Raw genomic sequence first — 16,641 nt, 5'->3', positions numbered from 1 at the left:
TTTTTGCTTTCAATCCTTTTACTGGGGTGGGGGTTTTATAGATAGTCAAGTGGGGGATGTTTGCTCTAGAACAGATGTTTTGTTGCAGAAAGCACAATTGAAACTGTTCATATTGTTAATGTAAATGCCCAAATAATTGAATGTACAGGTACAATATGCAGACCATATCTCAGCCAAGATTTAGCCAGAATTGTTGGTCAGATTTTGCAGAAGTTGAAAGCCCCATGTGCTCTCATTATGAGCATCTTAACCCTTGAGAATTTTAGTAAATGCAGTCAAAGGTCCACAGAATTGTATAACTATGTGTTGGGATTTAACTGTTATGTCTACCTTTTACAGAGATCGTTTTCCAGAGTGTTGAAAAACATTGCATTTAGAGCGTTACAGTCCAGATATAAGAGTCTGTTATGTTTTTATAATGTTTTCTATGTGTTGCAAGTCTACAGAGTCACAATTGGAGATGATGCTGATGTACAGAGACATGGGAGACCCTAGTGATTGGTTCAGTTTGCAGTACTATTGTACTTAGTGGGTAATATAGTTCATGCATATGCTTTTGAAGCTATGAAATCATAATGAGGTTCAATTGCTGTGCTTTGTCTGCTAACCTGTCTGTTTCAGAATCACGGAGTGGAGAGCTCTTTGGCTAATTTCCCAGCATCTGTGGCATGTGAGGTGCCGTGTGCTGCACAAACTGAGTGTGGGAGCCTCATGAGTCCATCCTTGCTTGGTAAGTGGCATGCTTGAGTGCTGCCAGAGAGAGACGTGGTACTGTCAGTGCGGGCTGAGTAAGTGGAGAGGCAGGTGTAACTTGCCATAGAAGTTCAAAGCTCAGCAACCGCGTAAAACCACTGTGAACCAGTGAAAGCTGGGAGAGGGACTCGGCAGAGGAAGCCACACAGAGCTGGAGTGTGACCACCCAGAGTGGTGAGTGATCAGAGAGCTGAGACTGTGAGCTGGGCAGATAATTGCAGATGTGTGCATTCTAGGCGTGGCCTGATATTGGAGTAGTAGTGGACAGAGCATGTGCTAGTCTCCAAATTGGTAATTTTGGGAAAATTCGATGGGTCCCATGCAGTGTCTTGATATATCATTGTCATTTTCAATCAGAAGTCCTATCGAAGCTGTTTAAAGTAAATAATGGGGTAGGACTTGTGATTCTGTGAACTGTGTTGTTTTGTGTTCTGTTATTTTGTGCAAATGTAGGTTAACCAAGAATCCAGTGTGCTGGAACCCTGAGCCGAATGTGCTATCTACAGACGTCTTGATAACTTCTGGGACTGTGCAAGAGACTGAATGCATCCACACTGGAGTCATTATGAACTTTTACATCTGCAATTTGGAAAATATTTGCATAAAAGGAGAACTTTATGGACTGTTTTTGTGGGAAACTTACATTGATGGACTTTTTATATGGACATTGGAATCCAATCTAATCCCATTCATGGATCTATGGACTGTTACATTTTGGTGAAGGTTCTCTCATAAATTTCGATCACCTTCAAGTGGGGGATTGTAAGAATTGGACTGTTTGAAAATCCATTCTTAGAGCACATGTTTCTAAGACAAAAGACTTCACTTCCTGCTAACTGACCCTGGGCGGGGATAAAGTTCAAATCTGCTGAAAAGCTTTCTTTCAGCCAATCACACTGAGCCTTCTCACAGGGAAGTGATGTATGGTGAGGGGGTGGAGTCAAGGGGTATATTGTCCTTGACCATGTGCTGTGAGGGGGTGCTTTTGCTGGAATGGGCTGGTGAGGCTGTTAGCGGGAAACCATGGCTAGGTAAGCTGTATCTGCACATTGTGGGCTGTATTTAGAAGATATATTGGGAAGCTGCACTAATGTTATGTATTAATGGATACATTGTGGGCATTGTTTCCTAAACTTTATGTGTGTTTATGGTTGGATTGCTCTGTACATGTTGTTTTCTGTAGTTCATCAGTATCTGTACCTGTATCGCAAATACCACTTGCAATATAAACTTTATTTATACTGTTGTTGATGTGTATTTCTTTGCCAAACGACCACCTAGAACTTACGAGAAATCGGTATTGTTGTCTTTATTATTATCCCATTGTTGATGCAATATTTTCAGCAATATCGTATTTCTTACACAGTTTATGTTATCTCTGTTTTCAAAGGTATTGTTTACAGTAGCAGTGTGAGTTTTTGGAGTTATCCTATGACGTAACAAACTAGGATCAACTTGGGTGACTCCATTTCCAACCCACTGTACATTTAATTGCCACGTGGTGTATATAGTCGGCCACAAATGATATTTTAACCTAAATGAATTAAAAGTTAAGTTTTAGCTAATTACTCTCCTCCAGCAAAGTTATATTTGTGGAGTAGTTTAATCAGGTCTGTGTATTTATGATTTTTTATTCATTAGCAAGTATGAGCTCTTACTTCATTTCCCACCAGGTCTTCATCCATTGGTCCTTTGGGATTTCCCCCTCGAAGACCTTCCATCTCCATTTCTCCAGCATGTAGGTAAAGGGTAAAGTACCGACAATGGTGAGAGCTTGTCTCAGCAAGAAGTTGATTTCTGTTTCTGGAAATCACATCATATCAACAGATAATGTTACATCTACAGTCAGGGGCAGATTTACTAAGAAAATGTGCAGAGAAAAGCGTGGACAGTTGTGCGCATGCGTAGTAGGGACTCCTCCTCTGTCTCGCCGGCGCCTGCTTTATGCATGCGCCTGCGCAGTATGAAGGGAGGGAGCGCATTGCGCTTGTGTTGACTGGCCCTGACTGGCCGAAGTGACGGGACCCGGTACCGGCGATAGAGGCGGCGGAGGACGGCTGCGTGGGAGCGATCCATGCCAATGGGGCTGGAGGAAGCCACGGGTATGTATAAATCTATTATTATTTTCGTCTCTGAGCCTCTTTAAGCCCCAATACATGTTGACATAAATTACAGGTTCAATTTATGTACAGATATTATATGCAGTATCTGTGTTTCTGATTCTCATTTACAAGCACAAGGGAAGGTCGTGGTTTTGTAGGCTCCATTAACCAAATTAGAATTTCCTAGTGAAGGCTGTAACTATATTCTGATCTACACAGAAGTTGACTGCTTTAGTTTTGCTTGTAGCTTACCTTGGTCATCTTCCACAAATGATGGTGGCAACAGCTGGAGAGACTTTAGATGTTTTGGAGTAGCTGCTGAAAGAGACATGATCTCCCCCACCGCTTCATGGAACCCTTCGTTGGCTCCATCTCTCAGCAGCATGTGAAGAGGGTGATAGGCCATGTCATACTGGATATGTCCCAGCTCGTGGTGGACGGTCAGGAAGTCCTCCATGTTCACCTTGGTACACATCTTTATCCTGATAGGAAAATCTGTCATTATTTTTCTTATGACTGTAATTAGGGAGGGTCAATGAGATGACAATAACTCCAACTTAATTAATATTAAAACGGAACACCCAGAGCTCAATATAGTGCTGTAAGTACTGGAAATGTTAAAATATGTAGATTAACAATGTAATACTCACAAAGCAGGGTCACCTCAAAAGCAACCACTGCAGGTGGGGAGATTAGACCTGTCCCCACTCAGGATTAAGAAGACGCTCTCCATAGACAAGAAAAAAAAGGGGTAACACCTGGCCCAGATTTACATCACAGGAGCCTATACAAAATTGTTTTTTTAACGTGTTCCCACTCTTTTCTTTAATATACTTAGCAATTTGGGTGACAAAAGCATGGATGGCGGCTTTGCTATTAACCCCTAAAGTTGGCACAAAATTACGCAAAAATTACACAATTACGCGAAATCAATTGACTTGTGAAACTTTATGCCACATTTTGTGCAATAGTGATTAGCAAATTACGATCATCAAGTCTATTAGTTGGCTTGGATATCCAGTTTTTGTGCTTTGCCACGTAGGTTAGCCCAGTACTTCCATGACTGGATGTGGTACCTGAAATCGTTCTGCCCCAGATCCCAGGCTGTGGGGTGGCACACAGCTTTCCTTCCATCAGTGGGCTCCACCAGCATGGAGTCTGTCCAGAAGTTGTCGTTCAGCGGGAACAGGCTGACGGACATGAAAAACTTTTCTGCTTCCTTAAACATTCTTTCCACCGTCCAGTTCTGGAATTCAGGAAAGAGGATTGCATCAGGCATAACATCAGTATTAAATAAATAGAACAGGGAGATTATCCAACCCAAGGGAAAGAAGTTTGTTTTGCTGGACCTACGGTATGTTAGTTAAACCCAAATTCCAACCATGCCTCGTTTTAACCCTGATGTGAGGACCCACCCCCTGACCAATACTAGCCCACATGATCCATAGCATTCATTAGATTCAATCTACAAAATATGGGCAACAGAATCTCCCCTTTGTCCTCTTTGCAAATTGCCGCTGTCCAGTGTTGAGTACCAGAATAATCCCCGCCTTGTGCTAAGGGAGGAATTGAAACCTACTGACCTCCCCTCTACACCAACGATAAAGTAGAAAGAATCCGGGCACCATCAAACTGCAGCTTCCAAACTTTATTTCATCCCCACATATAGACAGATACAAGTATGCAAGGCTGGTCTAACAGCCGTTTCACAAGCAAATACGCGTATTTGCTTGTGAAACGGCTGTTAGACCAGCCTTGCATACTTGTATCTGTCTATATGTGGGGATGAAATAAAGTTTGGAAGCTGCAGTTTGATGGTGCCCGGATTCTTTCTACTTTATCGCTGGTGTGATTGGTTCCTACTGTCTGGAGGCACGTTCAACCTTCCATTAATGACCCCCACTGGTATTGCCAGCAGCAACTAATGCCGTTTCGACCGCATCTCTCATCTACTGACTGACCTCCTCTCTAACATTCTCCCTCCTGACACCTTAACCTACCTAACCTCTTCCCCTAGCATTAGTCCCCCTCCTAACACCTAAAACTAACCTCTTTCCTTGACATTTACACCCTCCAGATACCTCAGGCTAACCTCTTCCCCTAACATTACCCCCCTTCTGACTCCTCAACCTAACCTCTTCCCCTAACATTAACCCGCTTCTGACACCTCATCCTATCCTCTTCCTGTAACAGTAACCCCCTCCTGAAATCTAAACTCTTCCTCAACATTAGGCCCTTACTGAAACTTCACTTTAACCTCTTCCCCTAACATTAACCCTCCTGACACCTCTACCTAACTTCTTCGCCTAAACTTATCCCTCCTGAGTCCTCACAACTAAATCTAACATCTTTTCCTAACATTATCCCACTTGACACCTCAACCTAACCCAACCCCCCTAACAATAGCTTCCTCCTGACACCATAACCTAACCTCTTCCCTCAACATTTACTCCCTCCTGACACCTCAGCCTAACCTCTTCCCTAATATTAGCACACTCCTGACACCTCAAGCTAACCTCTTCTCCCAACATTAACCCCCTCCTGAAACCTCAACCTAACATTTTCCCCTAACATTAGCTCCCTCCTGATATATAACCCTTTAACAACATTGACCCCTCCCTTTCTGACACCTCAACCTAACCTGTTCCTGACACCTCAACCTAACCCCTAAAATTAACCTTCTCCTGAAAATTTAACTGTTTCCACACATAAACCCTCTTCTTGGCACCTCACTCTAATCTCTTCCCATAGCATTAACTGTTTTCTATTGCTCCTCCGTCAAATATATAATTATAACCATTATCTCCCAAGCCTAACATGTAAAGCTGCACTTCCCCTACCCAAACTCCAAACCCACCAGATCTATGTCTAATCTAATGGATACCTTCTGCAATCTTTACTCCTAGCCCTGAATTCCAGTACTGATGACTGAAATCTTAACAGCCAACTTCAACAATGTAACCCAATGCGGCTTCAATATTGTTATATCGTTTGAAAGAAGTTCACTGCTTTTGACTTCAGTCTGCAGAACTCGTTGTGCTGTAAATTCTTGGAATGCTTTGATATCTCTCTACTAGCAGAAAATATAGAAACTGAAAGCAGAAGTCCTCTGTTATTGTCTCGCACTGCCCCCTAATGACAAGTGGCCATAAATACACATTACAGCAGTACTAATTAGGAGCAGGGAAATGTAATGAATAAGAAAAAAAAATAAATTGACCTTGAGCACTTGCAATCCTCTAAATAAATTGGCTGCCAAAGGGTCAATAGCTCAAATCAATCAGTTTATAAACGTATGATAGTTACCTGGGCAACCATTGTGGGCGTCACATCAATGCTTTCTCTGTCAGGATACGGGACGGCCAGAGGATATAAATTTGTCCAGAATCTGCCCCACATGTCACCTACAACACAAAGGGTTACAGATGTTAGTGATTTAATTATTGCATTGGGTGAATTTGCTCCTTACTATAGCAGATCATGCTGGAGCATAACGGCATACCTCCCGATGTTTTCAGATAAGAAAGGGGGGGGGTTCCTATAAGACACACCCCTGCCCCATCTCCAGCCATATTTTATAAGCTGAAAAAGGGACAGTTGGGAGCTATGTAATGGGTCCTCTACTTAATAAGAGAAAATCATGGCTTAAAGCAAACCTGAACTGAAAAATAAAAGTCAAAATTAACATACATGGTTCATACTCACCTCCTGTGTAGTCTACCCCTCAATCTCTTTCTCCTCTGCTGCATCCTGTTTGTACACTGTGATCAATGGAATTTTCCATCCTCCATTTTAAAAATAGCGATGACTCCATAACAGCTTTTGAGTCAGCACTCTGTTAACCAGTAATATTGCCTGAGCCAAAGGGAAACATGGGCATTACCTTGCAAATCAATTGTCCTTTCAGTTATAACTGACTGCAACTGATATAGTGGAAAAGGGCCCTAAGGCTTTCAGCTTCCGGAGAGATAAGTATGGCTAGATCTAATCAGAACTGGAAGGAATTGTTGTTAGAAGCAAATGGTGAGCTTCTGAGAGGAACTGACGGCGAGGTTAGTATGTAATATTAATTTGCAGGTTCATCATGTGTTCATTTTAAGAAATTTTCCTTGGTTAAGGTTCACTTTAAGGTGCCCACTAATGATACACTCTTTCGTGTACAATCTTACTGATCAGATTAATGGAATCAGATTGTTAGCAATAATTCGTCCGTTAATGTACATGGCCAATTGTTTCCGATTCATTACTTAAAATCGGAAAAGATCTTTCGGCCGTGAAATTGTACCGTTAATGGGCAATGGTCAATGATCATTCTTTTCCGGAAATGCTTATAGGCTAGTCGTTGTTTTCTTTTACAGCACAGATCTGAGGAAGTGGCTTGGTGCCACGAAACGCATTGTCAAGTGGTTAATAAACCTTTTCGGCCTATGGTCTGTGCAATCATTAAGGAAAAGTGTTTCCCTTACTCTCCTTTTCCTTCATATGTTTAAATTATTCAGTTGATCTTGAACACCTTTTGTTATTTTAATTTATATTCAGTAATGTTCTAGAGTGCTCCTGCTAATGACAAGATGGAAAGAAAATGATCAGGGGGCATGTAAACAAATTTTGCTAAGGTATCCAGCTATATTTGGTTGTGACTTAAAAAAAGTACAGCATAACTAATATAAAGTAATAGAAAGAAAAATACACCTAATAAATGAGCAGGGAGACATCCTGTGGAAGTGATATATCTCTCCCCGTAATGTTGCTGCAGTTTCGCCCTGACGTAGGCATGGAGCTCCCTGTAGAGAGGCACAATCTGAAATACACACAGGGGCATATTCAGTATGTCAGTAACACCATTCCTGACACCTAATAATAAAACCCCCCTTTCTGATGCCTCACCTTAAAACCCCCTTCCTTACCTTATAATTTTGAAAACGATACATTTTAGAATGATAATTTTCAAAAATGAAAAATTTGTAAATACAAACCTTACAACATTTCAAAAACTATAACGTTTATTTATAGCATACGGTTAAAGTGAACCAGAGACGAAGCACCCACATGTATTTTACCATATATATTAGTGGGAACATTAGAGAAAACACCTACCCTGCTCTCTGTTTCATCCTTCACTGCTCAGCGTGCTTGTTACCAGCCCTAATAAAATCCCCGACTGAGCATTCAGTCTGGCTTTGCTCAGGAATCATTATAGCTGAGTCTGTCTTCCCTGATGTCTTTTCAGGCCCAAGCCTGCCCCCTTCTGGCTCTGCTATAATGACTCAGCTATAATGATTCCTGAGCAAAGCCAGACTGAATGCTCAGTCGAGGATTTTATCAGGGCTGATAACAAGCAGGCTGAGCAGTGAAGGATGAAATAGAGAGCAGGGTAGGTGTTTTCTCTAATGTTCCCACTGATATATATGGTAAAATACATGAGGGTGCTTCATCTCCGGTTCACTTTAAGCACCAATGGATCTCAGTGCTGTGCTTGATCCATCCCCAGGAGCTTAGAGGGAAATATGTTGAATATTCTTCATATAAGGATCTGCACCATCCAGTATAAAGAGCTTTATCCAATCTTCATTAAAATTCCACTAAAAATCACAAATGTGCCGAGTCACTCATGACGACGCTCGGCGTTTCGATTGTAATCATTCTTCTTCAAGTCATCAGACACAAATGCACCATGCATCCTTATATGAAGAATAAAAAACTATAACGTTCTAAGTTTCAGAACGCTAAAAAAAATCAAAAACTACAATGTTCTAAACGATATTTATTGGGCGCCCACATTTCTGCTTTCTGTGGCCAATAGCCAATATTTGCATTGGTCCAGATGGTTGGGTACCCAAATTGTTCATTAGCCCCAGGCGCCCAAATTTCCTGCTTCCCTTTGAACTAAGCAGAGTCTGGCATTACTGACAATGTACCTGTTCGAAGGTTTCGTCCACGTCTTTCACAAGATCTTCCCGGCTGTATTTATACTTATCCGTGGCCTGAGTTTCATAGTTTCCTCTCCAGTAATCTCCATAGTCCTTGAAATCTGAAACATCATAAAAAAACACAAGTTTTTGCACTGTAAATTTTCTAGCAGTCATCAGCTTGTCCTGTGATGTTGATCTGTGATTGACTGTCCTCAGAGCTTATAATGTAATCCTACCACAGTCTTGAAGCAGTAATTGGTGGGTTTTGCCGCTCTAAGCAACCGCTATAGCCAGTAATACCGTCAGATACATTTTTGGTACATTGGCCTCAATTCACTAAGCTTATCTCCTGTCTTTAATAACGTTTCTAGAGCTGTCACCATGGCGATAAGGCATGTAGTATTCAGGAAACATTTTACCTCAGGCAAACCTAAAATTAACTTTTCTGTCTTTAAGTTAACTCTTCAATCAACTCCAGAAGTCTAACGTTAAAGACAATTAACTGTGTGTGAAATTAACTACAGAGGAGGTAACTTTACTACAGAGGAGGTAACTTTACTACAGAGGAGGTAACTTTACTACAGAGGAGGTAACTTAAGGAATGAAGAGATAAGATAACTCTCTCATTGTGCCGTGGTAAGTTTTCTCTTGCCTTATTATCTCCAGCATGATCTTAAGCCTCATCTACACGGGTAGATGAGGCGGCGATGTGGCTTATCAATCGAGCCACTGATGCGGCTCGATTGATAAGATCCGACAGGACGGATCTCCCCACCGCCGATTCCCTGCTCGTTCCCCGCGAGGGAACAATGGCAGGGAATCGAGCGGAAAATAAGCAGCGCGGCGACGAGCGGGGACGAGCGGGTATCGAATCCAGCGCTCGCGCGGGCGAGCGGGGACGCGGCAGGGACGCGGAAGAGGCGAACCGGCGGCTGATCGAGCCGCCGGATCGCCGCCTCATCTACGCGTGTAGATGAGGCTTTAGTGAATTGAGGCCATTGTAGTGGAACTTTGTAGTGGATAAAATAGATTCTTTGAACAGTACAGTGTTCTGATACTAGAAACTTATCCCACCACCTCACCTGTCTCCTGATCTTAGCCAGGCAGATACATGCAGCCTACTCAGTCGGTAAACTCCCCTCACATTCACGCTGTCATGAATGTGTATACAGCAGTGTGATTTATTATTTTAACTAATTCTTAACCCTTCACTATCCCTTCTACTAGCATTCTGTTCAGTATAAATCTTTTTCAGCTTTATTTTTTATACATTTTGCGATAGTGGTCCTTTAAATCACAGCAAAGCTCCCAACTTGTGATTAGCCTTTTCTAAGCGCTAGTGATTTGAAAAGCTCTTGCTAATGCAAGGCTATGGGGATTTTTTATAAAATCACATTGCTCAAGTGGGATCACACCCATAGCATTACATTAGCAAGAGCTTTTCAAATCACAAAGCGTTCAGAAAAGCGCTCCTAGCCGGTTCCAGGCCTTACTCTTTTTTTCCTCCTAGAAACTGCACGGTCATATCTAACTTGCTTTGTAAACACATGTGAGCACAGCATAGATCTTATTTCAGCAGCTTCACGCTGACTGAACTGCCCTTAGCCAATCAGTTAAGAGCAGGAATGTGGGAGGGTAGATAACAAGCTTCCTTTCCTCCATCAATGTACCAGAAGAGAGCCAGGCTGACTGAGATAAGATTTATTACAACTGAAACATTTATGATTATAATGGAATGCTTGCGATGCAGGATCAGGTTGTAGACTACATAATAAACACAGAGCAGTGGGTAAATGAAATTTGATTTTATGGCTGACAATCCCGCTTTAACATGGAAACATAACAAGAATGACTTCTTACTATTCAGTCGGGCAGCTTCATTCTCCAAGTCGACGTAGTCTTCATAGAGCTTCCTCATTTTCTTCCCTGCCTTTGCTCTCCATCCTTCCCAAGCCCAGAGCCTCTCCAGGTAATCAGTGCTTTGTAGCATGATGGAGTCCAGACCTGAAAATACAAGATCATGTGATAACTGACACATTTCAGCGTCATTATGCATTCAGATTGTGGAAAAAAAATATGTGTTTTTTTTTAATACGCAGTTCAATTTTCTTTCATGTTTAAAAGACTCACAAGGCTCAGAACTGCAAATCCAAATCGCAAATCAGAATTGCGGTTTGCAGTGTAAAAAAAGCTTGAGGCCCTATTCACGCAAAACGCAGGCGATTCTCTCTTTTGCAGGAGTTATTTTTCCGCAATTTCACGTGGAAAAATCACTGAACACTGCGGCGATTTTGCCGCGATCACGTTTAGCGATTCTATAGCATCAAACCGCGATCGCCGGCAAATCGCCTGAAAATTGCGCAGGTGCCGCGTTTCTGTTTCACGTTTTTGCCAGATTTGGGGCGAATTGCGGCGATTAGCGCAAATCGCCCAAATAAGAACGGGCCCATAGGGTTTCATTACACTAGCGATTTTAAAAAAAACACTAGCGTTTGAGCGTTTTGCCGAAATCGCGGCTAAACACTCTAGTGTGAATGGGCCCTCAGAGCTGATTTTTGCAGGCAACCAATAATTAAAAAAAACTGATTTAGGGCAACAAGAGCAGTTCTGAGTGTTTTTAAAAACTCTTGCGCTTTGAAAAGCGCTTGGCTAATGTATATGAATGGAATGGTGCACACCAGAGCAATTCATTTTTTTCCCCAAAAGCAAACTTGGGTCCTGCAGCATTTTTCGGCGATTCAGCATCAATGTTAAGTATAGGAAATTGGAAAATCGCTCTGAAAAGCTCTAGATCAGAGCAATTGTCCAAGTGTTTTTGTTATGGAAGCTGTTCAGTTCCAGGGCTACTGTAACAAAAAATAAAAAATGCTACAACAAAACGCTCTAAAAATCGCTAGGCATGATTAGAAAATCGCTAGGCACATGCCCAGAATCGCTCTGAAAAATCACTTTAAAAAGCGCTGAGCGTTTGAAATTATGCTATCGCTTTTTGGTGTGCACTGGGCCTTACTTGTGATCTTAAAGGACTCACAAGGCGACAGTTTATTTTTACTCACCTGGGGCCCCTTGCAGGCCGCTAGCAGCCAATTCAGTCCCTCACTGCAGCTCTGGTCCTCCTCGGTGTCCGACTGGCCGCCCATAAAGAGCGGGACCTGGAGCACTTACTACTGCACAGGTGCTGTACGTGCCAGATGACGTGGACACGTGGGCAGGTGCAGAAGTGCCAACCCGCCGCTGGGTCACTGCTCTTTACAGATGGCCAGCAGGACACTGAGGAGGACCGGAGCTGCGGTGAGGGACTGAATTGGCTGCTAGGAACTGGGAGAAGCCCCAGGTGAGTAAAAATAGATTGTAACTGTCGCCTTGTGAGTCTTTTAAGATCACAAGTAAATCAGGTTTTTTTAGTTATTAGTTACCTGCAAAAATCAACTTCGAGGCTTTTTTTTACACTGCAAATCGCAATTCCGGTTTGCAATTCTGATTTTTACTGGATGCTAGCCACATAAGAAGAAAAAAAGCAGCGTGTGGGACTTTTTTTAAACCCCTTAGCAGCCATTTTTTTCTTCTTTGTTAGATTTCCTAGCTTCTAATTAGTACTGCTGTAATGTGTAATTATGGCCACTTGTCACTAGGAATCAGTGTAGGACAATAACAGAGGACTTATGTTTTCAGGTTTTATATTTTCTGCTAGTAGAGAGGCATCAAAGCATTCCAAGAATTTACAGCACAACGAGTTCTGCCGACTGAGGGCAAAAGCAGTGCACTTATCTCAAATGAGATAATTCTATTGCAGCTGCTAACGGGATAATCGCATCAAAAATTGGAATAGGAATCACGTGTAAAATCACATCAAAACCGGAAATTGGAATCGCATGTAGTGTAAAGAGCTCTGATTTCCGATGCACCTGCTGCGCTGTGCATTGCAGTGTGGAAAGCCGTGTTACAAAGCAGCTATTATGTCTCAACGCACTACTGTCAACGTAGCCTTGCAGAGTACAGTATATCATTCTGTCACAAACTGTCCCTTGGAGTGTCTGACCCTCTAACCACTGCCTCAGTTGTAGTACTGCGCAAGCGCAAAAAAATGCTCCCAGTCTCGGGAGCCAATGGGGGAGCACTCCTGGCCAGGTCGCGCATGCGTGATGAAGCGTGATGCGGCCAGGCTTTCGGGGTGTATTGCGGGTGACAGGAGCCACCCGAGGACACAGCGAGGGACTGATCAGCCTCAAGGGGGCTTAAAGAGAACCCGAGGTGTGTTTAAAGAATGTTATCTGCATACAGAGGCTGGATCTGCCTATACAGCCCAGCCTCTGTTGCTATCCCAAACCTCACTAAGGTCCCCCTGCACTCTGTAATCCCTCATAAATCACAGCCGTGCTGTGAGGCTGTGTTTACATCTGTGGTGTCAGTCTCAGCTGCTCCCCCGCCTCCTGCATAGCTCCGGTCCCTGCCCCCGTCCCTTCCCTCCAATCAGCAGGGAGGGAAGGGATGCAGGCGGGGACCGGAGTTCTGCAGGAGGCGGGGAGAGCAGCAGACTGACACTATAGAGATAAACACAGCCAGCTCTGACAAGCTGTTTGTCAGCAGCGTGGCTGTGATTTATAAGGGATTTCAGAGTGCAGGGGGACCTTAGGGGGGTTTGGGATAGCAACAGAGGCTGGGCTGTATAGGCAGATCCAGCCTCTGTATGCAGATAATATTCTTCAAACCCACCTCGGGTTCTCTTTAAGGAAGCCCCAGGTAAGTATGGTACCTGAGATGGCTTTCTTCTCAGGTACACTTTAAAGGACACCTGATTCCTGAAGTGAGCAGGATATGGAAGCTACCATATTTATTTACTTTTAAGCAATGCCAGTTGCATGACTGTCCTGCTGATTCTCTGCCTCTCATACTTTTAGCCATAGACCCCGAACAAGCATGCAGCAGATCAGGAGTTTCTGACATTATTGTCAGATCTGACAAGATTAGCCGCATGCTTGTTCCTGGTGTTACTGAGACACCACTGCAGCCAAATAGATCAGCTGGACTGCCAGGCAACTGGTATTGTTTAAAAGAGAATAAATATGGCAGCCTCCATATACTTTATTACTTCTTGTTTCCTTTAAAGGGAAACTGAAGTAGGAGGTATACGGAGGCTGCCATGTTTGTTTCCTTTTAATCAATACCAGTTGCCTGGCAGTCCTGCTGATCTATTTCTCTGCAGTAGTATCTGAATAACACCAGAACCAAGCATGCAGCTAGTCTTGTCAGATCTAACTTTAAAGTCTGAAACACCTGATCTGCTGCATGCTTGTTCAGGGGCTATGGCTAATAGTATTAAAGGCAGAGGATCAGCAGGGCTGCCAGGCAACTGGTATTGCTTAAAAGGAAATAAATATGGCAGCCTCCGTATACCTCTCACTTCAGTTACCCTTTAAAGAGACTTTGAAGCCTCGAAAATTACCTGTTTTTATTAGCCAGTCCTTCTCAGCATTAATGGCGTAGATTAAACGCTGCAGTCCTGTGGCTAAACGAGGCCTTCATCACCCCAAAATCCCAGGGCAAAAATTCCATGACTTTCAAAGTTGTGGATTTGCTTTGTGCTGTAGCTCTGCCTCCAGTCGCGTCAATCCCTGTGAATCTCCGCCCCCTCCCGCCCCTCTCAGTGAAAGAAGACTGAGAGGGGCGGGAGGAGGCGGAGATCCGCAGGGATTGACGCGAATAGAGGCAGAGCTACAGCCCAAAGCTCTGCCTCTAACAGGAAGAAGCCCCACAATTTTTCCCAGGGATTTCGGGGTGATTAAGGCCTTGTTTAGCCACGGGTATGCGGCGTTTCATCTATGCCATTAATGCTGAAAAGGACTGGCTAATAAAAACAGGTAATTTTCGAGGCTTCAGACTCTCTTTAATAGTGACTTAAAAGGCAGTTCATAGATAAGGTGTGAAAATATCACCTAGGAGAAAAGGTGAATTGAATAATACCCTTAGACCCTTTCACTCAGTATGTGATTGATCTGCAGCATACCTGGCTCAAAGGGCAAGCACTCTGATCCATCCGGAGGGCAGACCGTTTCCGTACTGTAGATGGTGCTCATGTCATTGAGAACTTGCCTCAGCTGTAAAACACAATAGTTACAAAGTCAACCGAGCTCCAGAAAAGTCCATTCACTTCACCTGCACTCTATTCCTGCAGTTCCCTGGACCAAGGTTGATCTTTGTGGATAGTTAGTGTATTTCTTTTTATTTTAAGCCAAAAAAGGTAGAGTACTACAATACTGCAACCAAAGTCCATGTCTATGGACAGTTCAACTAATACAGTATAAGAAAAGCGTCCATGACACAAAAAATAACTGTACCTCCAGCTCCATATACAGAATAATAATCTTTATTAAGGAATCCACAATTAAAAACAAAGGGCAGCATTAGGGTCTAACATGAGTGCGGAGGCCATAGCCAATAATATTCAGTACTCATATAGTCATATATCTATATATATCTAATCCCTGTTCAGGTGGAACAATCCCAGTAGTTGCACATATGTACAGAAATAAATGACAAGCAAGGCAGCTACAAGCGCCGCCAGAGTAACCTGTCTGGGCAGAACCGGCCAATAATCTCGAGCAATTAGTGTATGCTACAATGTCAATTTGTGCACTCACCCTCAAGGGAAAAGAGACCCGCACACTGAAGGCCAGATGCCGCGCCAATCACACGCGTTCCTGACCTCTGTCCTTCGTCGGAGATCAATCTCCGACAAAGGACAGGGGTCCGGAACGCGTGAGATTGGCTTCAGTGTCATATGGATATATGACTATATGAGTACTGTATATTATTGGCTATTGCCTCCGCACTCATGTTAGACCCTAAGGCCAGAAACCCACTGGGAGCTGTGTAAGCGTGAGTGATTTGAAAAAGCTCTTGGTAATGCAATGCTATGGGGTATTTTTATAAAATCACATCACTCAAGTGGGATCACACCCATAGCATTATATTAGCTAGAGCTTTTCAAATCACAAAGCGCTCAGAAAAGCTCTCCTAGTGGGTTTCTAGCCTAATGCTGCCCTTTGTATTTCATTGTTTTTTATTGTGGATTCCTTAATAAAGATTATTACTCTGTATATGGAGCTGGAGGTACAGTTATTTTGTTGTATCATGGACGCTTTTCTTGTACTGTATTTCTTTTTATTTTGACAGAACCCATGCCTCCAAATATCTCACAGCATTGCTGTAAAGTGCCCTGCCATCTCTATGTACCTTCTGCCATGTGCACTGTACGGAAATCAGGAAATATGGACCCCTGCGGTAAATGGACAGTTTGGGCACAGCATTGGCACTAATGTTAATTAGCGGCAACAGGGCACTCAAGCACAAATTTGTGCATTCAGTAAAATGTATTGTTGTTGTTAAGGTTAGGGGCGGTTAAGGTTAGGTGTTAGGAGATGGGTTTGTGCTGGGGGGATGGTTAAGGTTAGGTGTCAAGAAGGAAATTTGCACTGGGGTGAATGGTTAAAGTTAGGTCCAGCCAAGCACAACGTTTCGGGCTTGTCGCCCTTTTGGAGCACTTGACAAAAGGACGACAGGCCGGAAACGTTGTGCTGTTTTTTTATGCTATACCGCCACAATTAAAAATGCAATAAAAAGAAGTTGGATATATAGTCTTGGAGGGTCGAGTCCTGTATGAGAATTCTGTTTTTGGTTGGACTATTTAATGAGAGGCTTGATAGACCTCTCAACCCACTAGGACAGTGTTCTTCAAGCCGGTCCTTATGGCCCACCAACAGTACATGTTTTGCAGAAAATCACAAACATACACAGGTGAGGTAATAAGTGCTGATTAACTACCTCTGTGGATTTCCACAAAACATGCCCTGTTGGTGGGCGTTGAGGACAGGGTT

General features: G+C 43.1%; 1 protein-coding gene across 2 annotated transcripts in view; it reads right to left on the bottom strand.

Moving 5' to 3' along the window:
- ACE2 (angiotensin converting enzyme 2) overlaps window positions 1-16,641 on the bottom strand; it is a 123,828-nt gene that overhangs the window by 48,863 nt on the left and 58,324 nt on the right. For both annotated transcript variants that reach the window (XM_068270785.1, XM_068270784.1), the window contains exons 4-11: window positions 14,772-14,862; window positions 10,628-10,771; window positions 8,774-8,886; window positions 7,548-7,656; window positions 6,162-6,259; window positions 3,932-4,101; window positions 3,108-3,337; window positions 2,412-2,556 (exon numbers count right to left, since the gene is read on the bottom strand). In XM_068270785.1, the coding sequence (XP_068126886.1) occupies window positions 2,412-2,556; window positions 3,108-3,337; window positions 3,932-4,101; window positions 6,162-6,259; window positions 7,548-7,656; window positions 8,774-8,886; window positions 10,628-10,771; window positions 14,772-14,862 (1,100 nt within the window). The remainder of the gene's footprint in view (window positions 1-2,411; window positions 2,557-3,107; window positions 3,338-3,931; window positions 4,102-6,161; window positions 6,260-7,547; window positions 7,657-8,773; window positions 8,887-10,627; window positions 10,772-14,771; window positions 14,863-16,641) is intronic.

Source organism: Hyperolius riggenbachi, chromosome 2, assembly GCF_040937935.1.
Source record: "Hyperolius riggenbachi isolate aHypRig1 chromosome 2, aHypRig1.pri, whole genome shotgun sequence".
Lineage (NCBI taxonomy): Eukaryota > Metazoa > Chordata > Amphibia > Anura > Hyperoliidae > Hyperolius > Hyperolius riggenbachi.
Note: the sequence above shows the minus strand (reverse complement) of the source record. Positions and strands in the feature narration are given on the sequence as shown.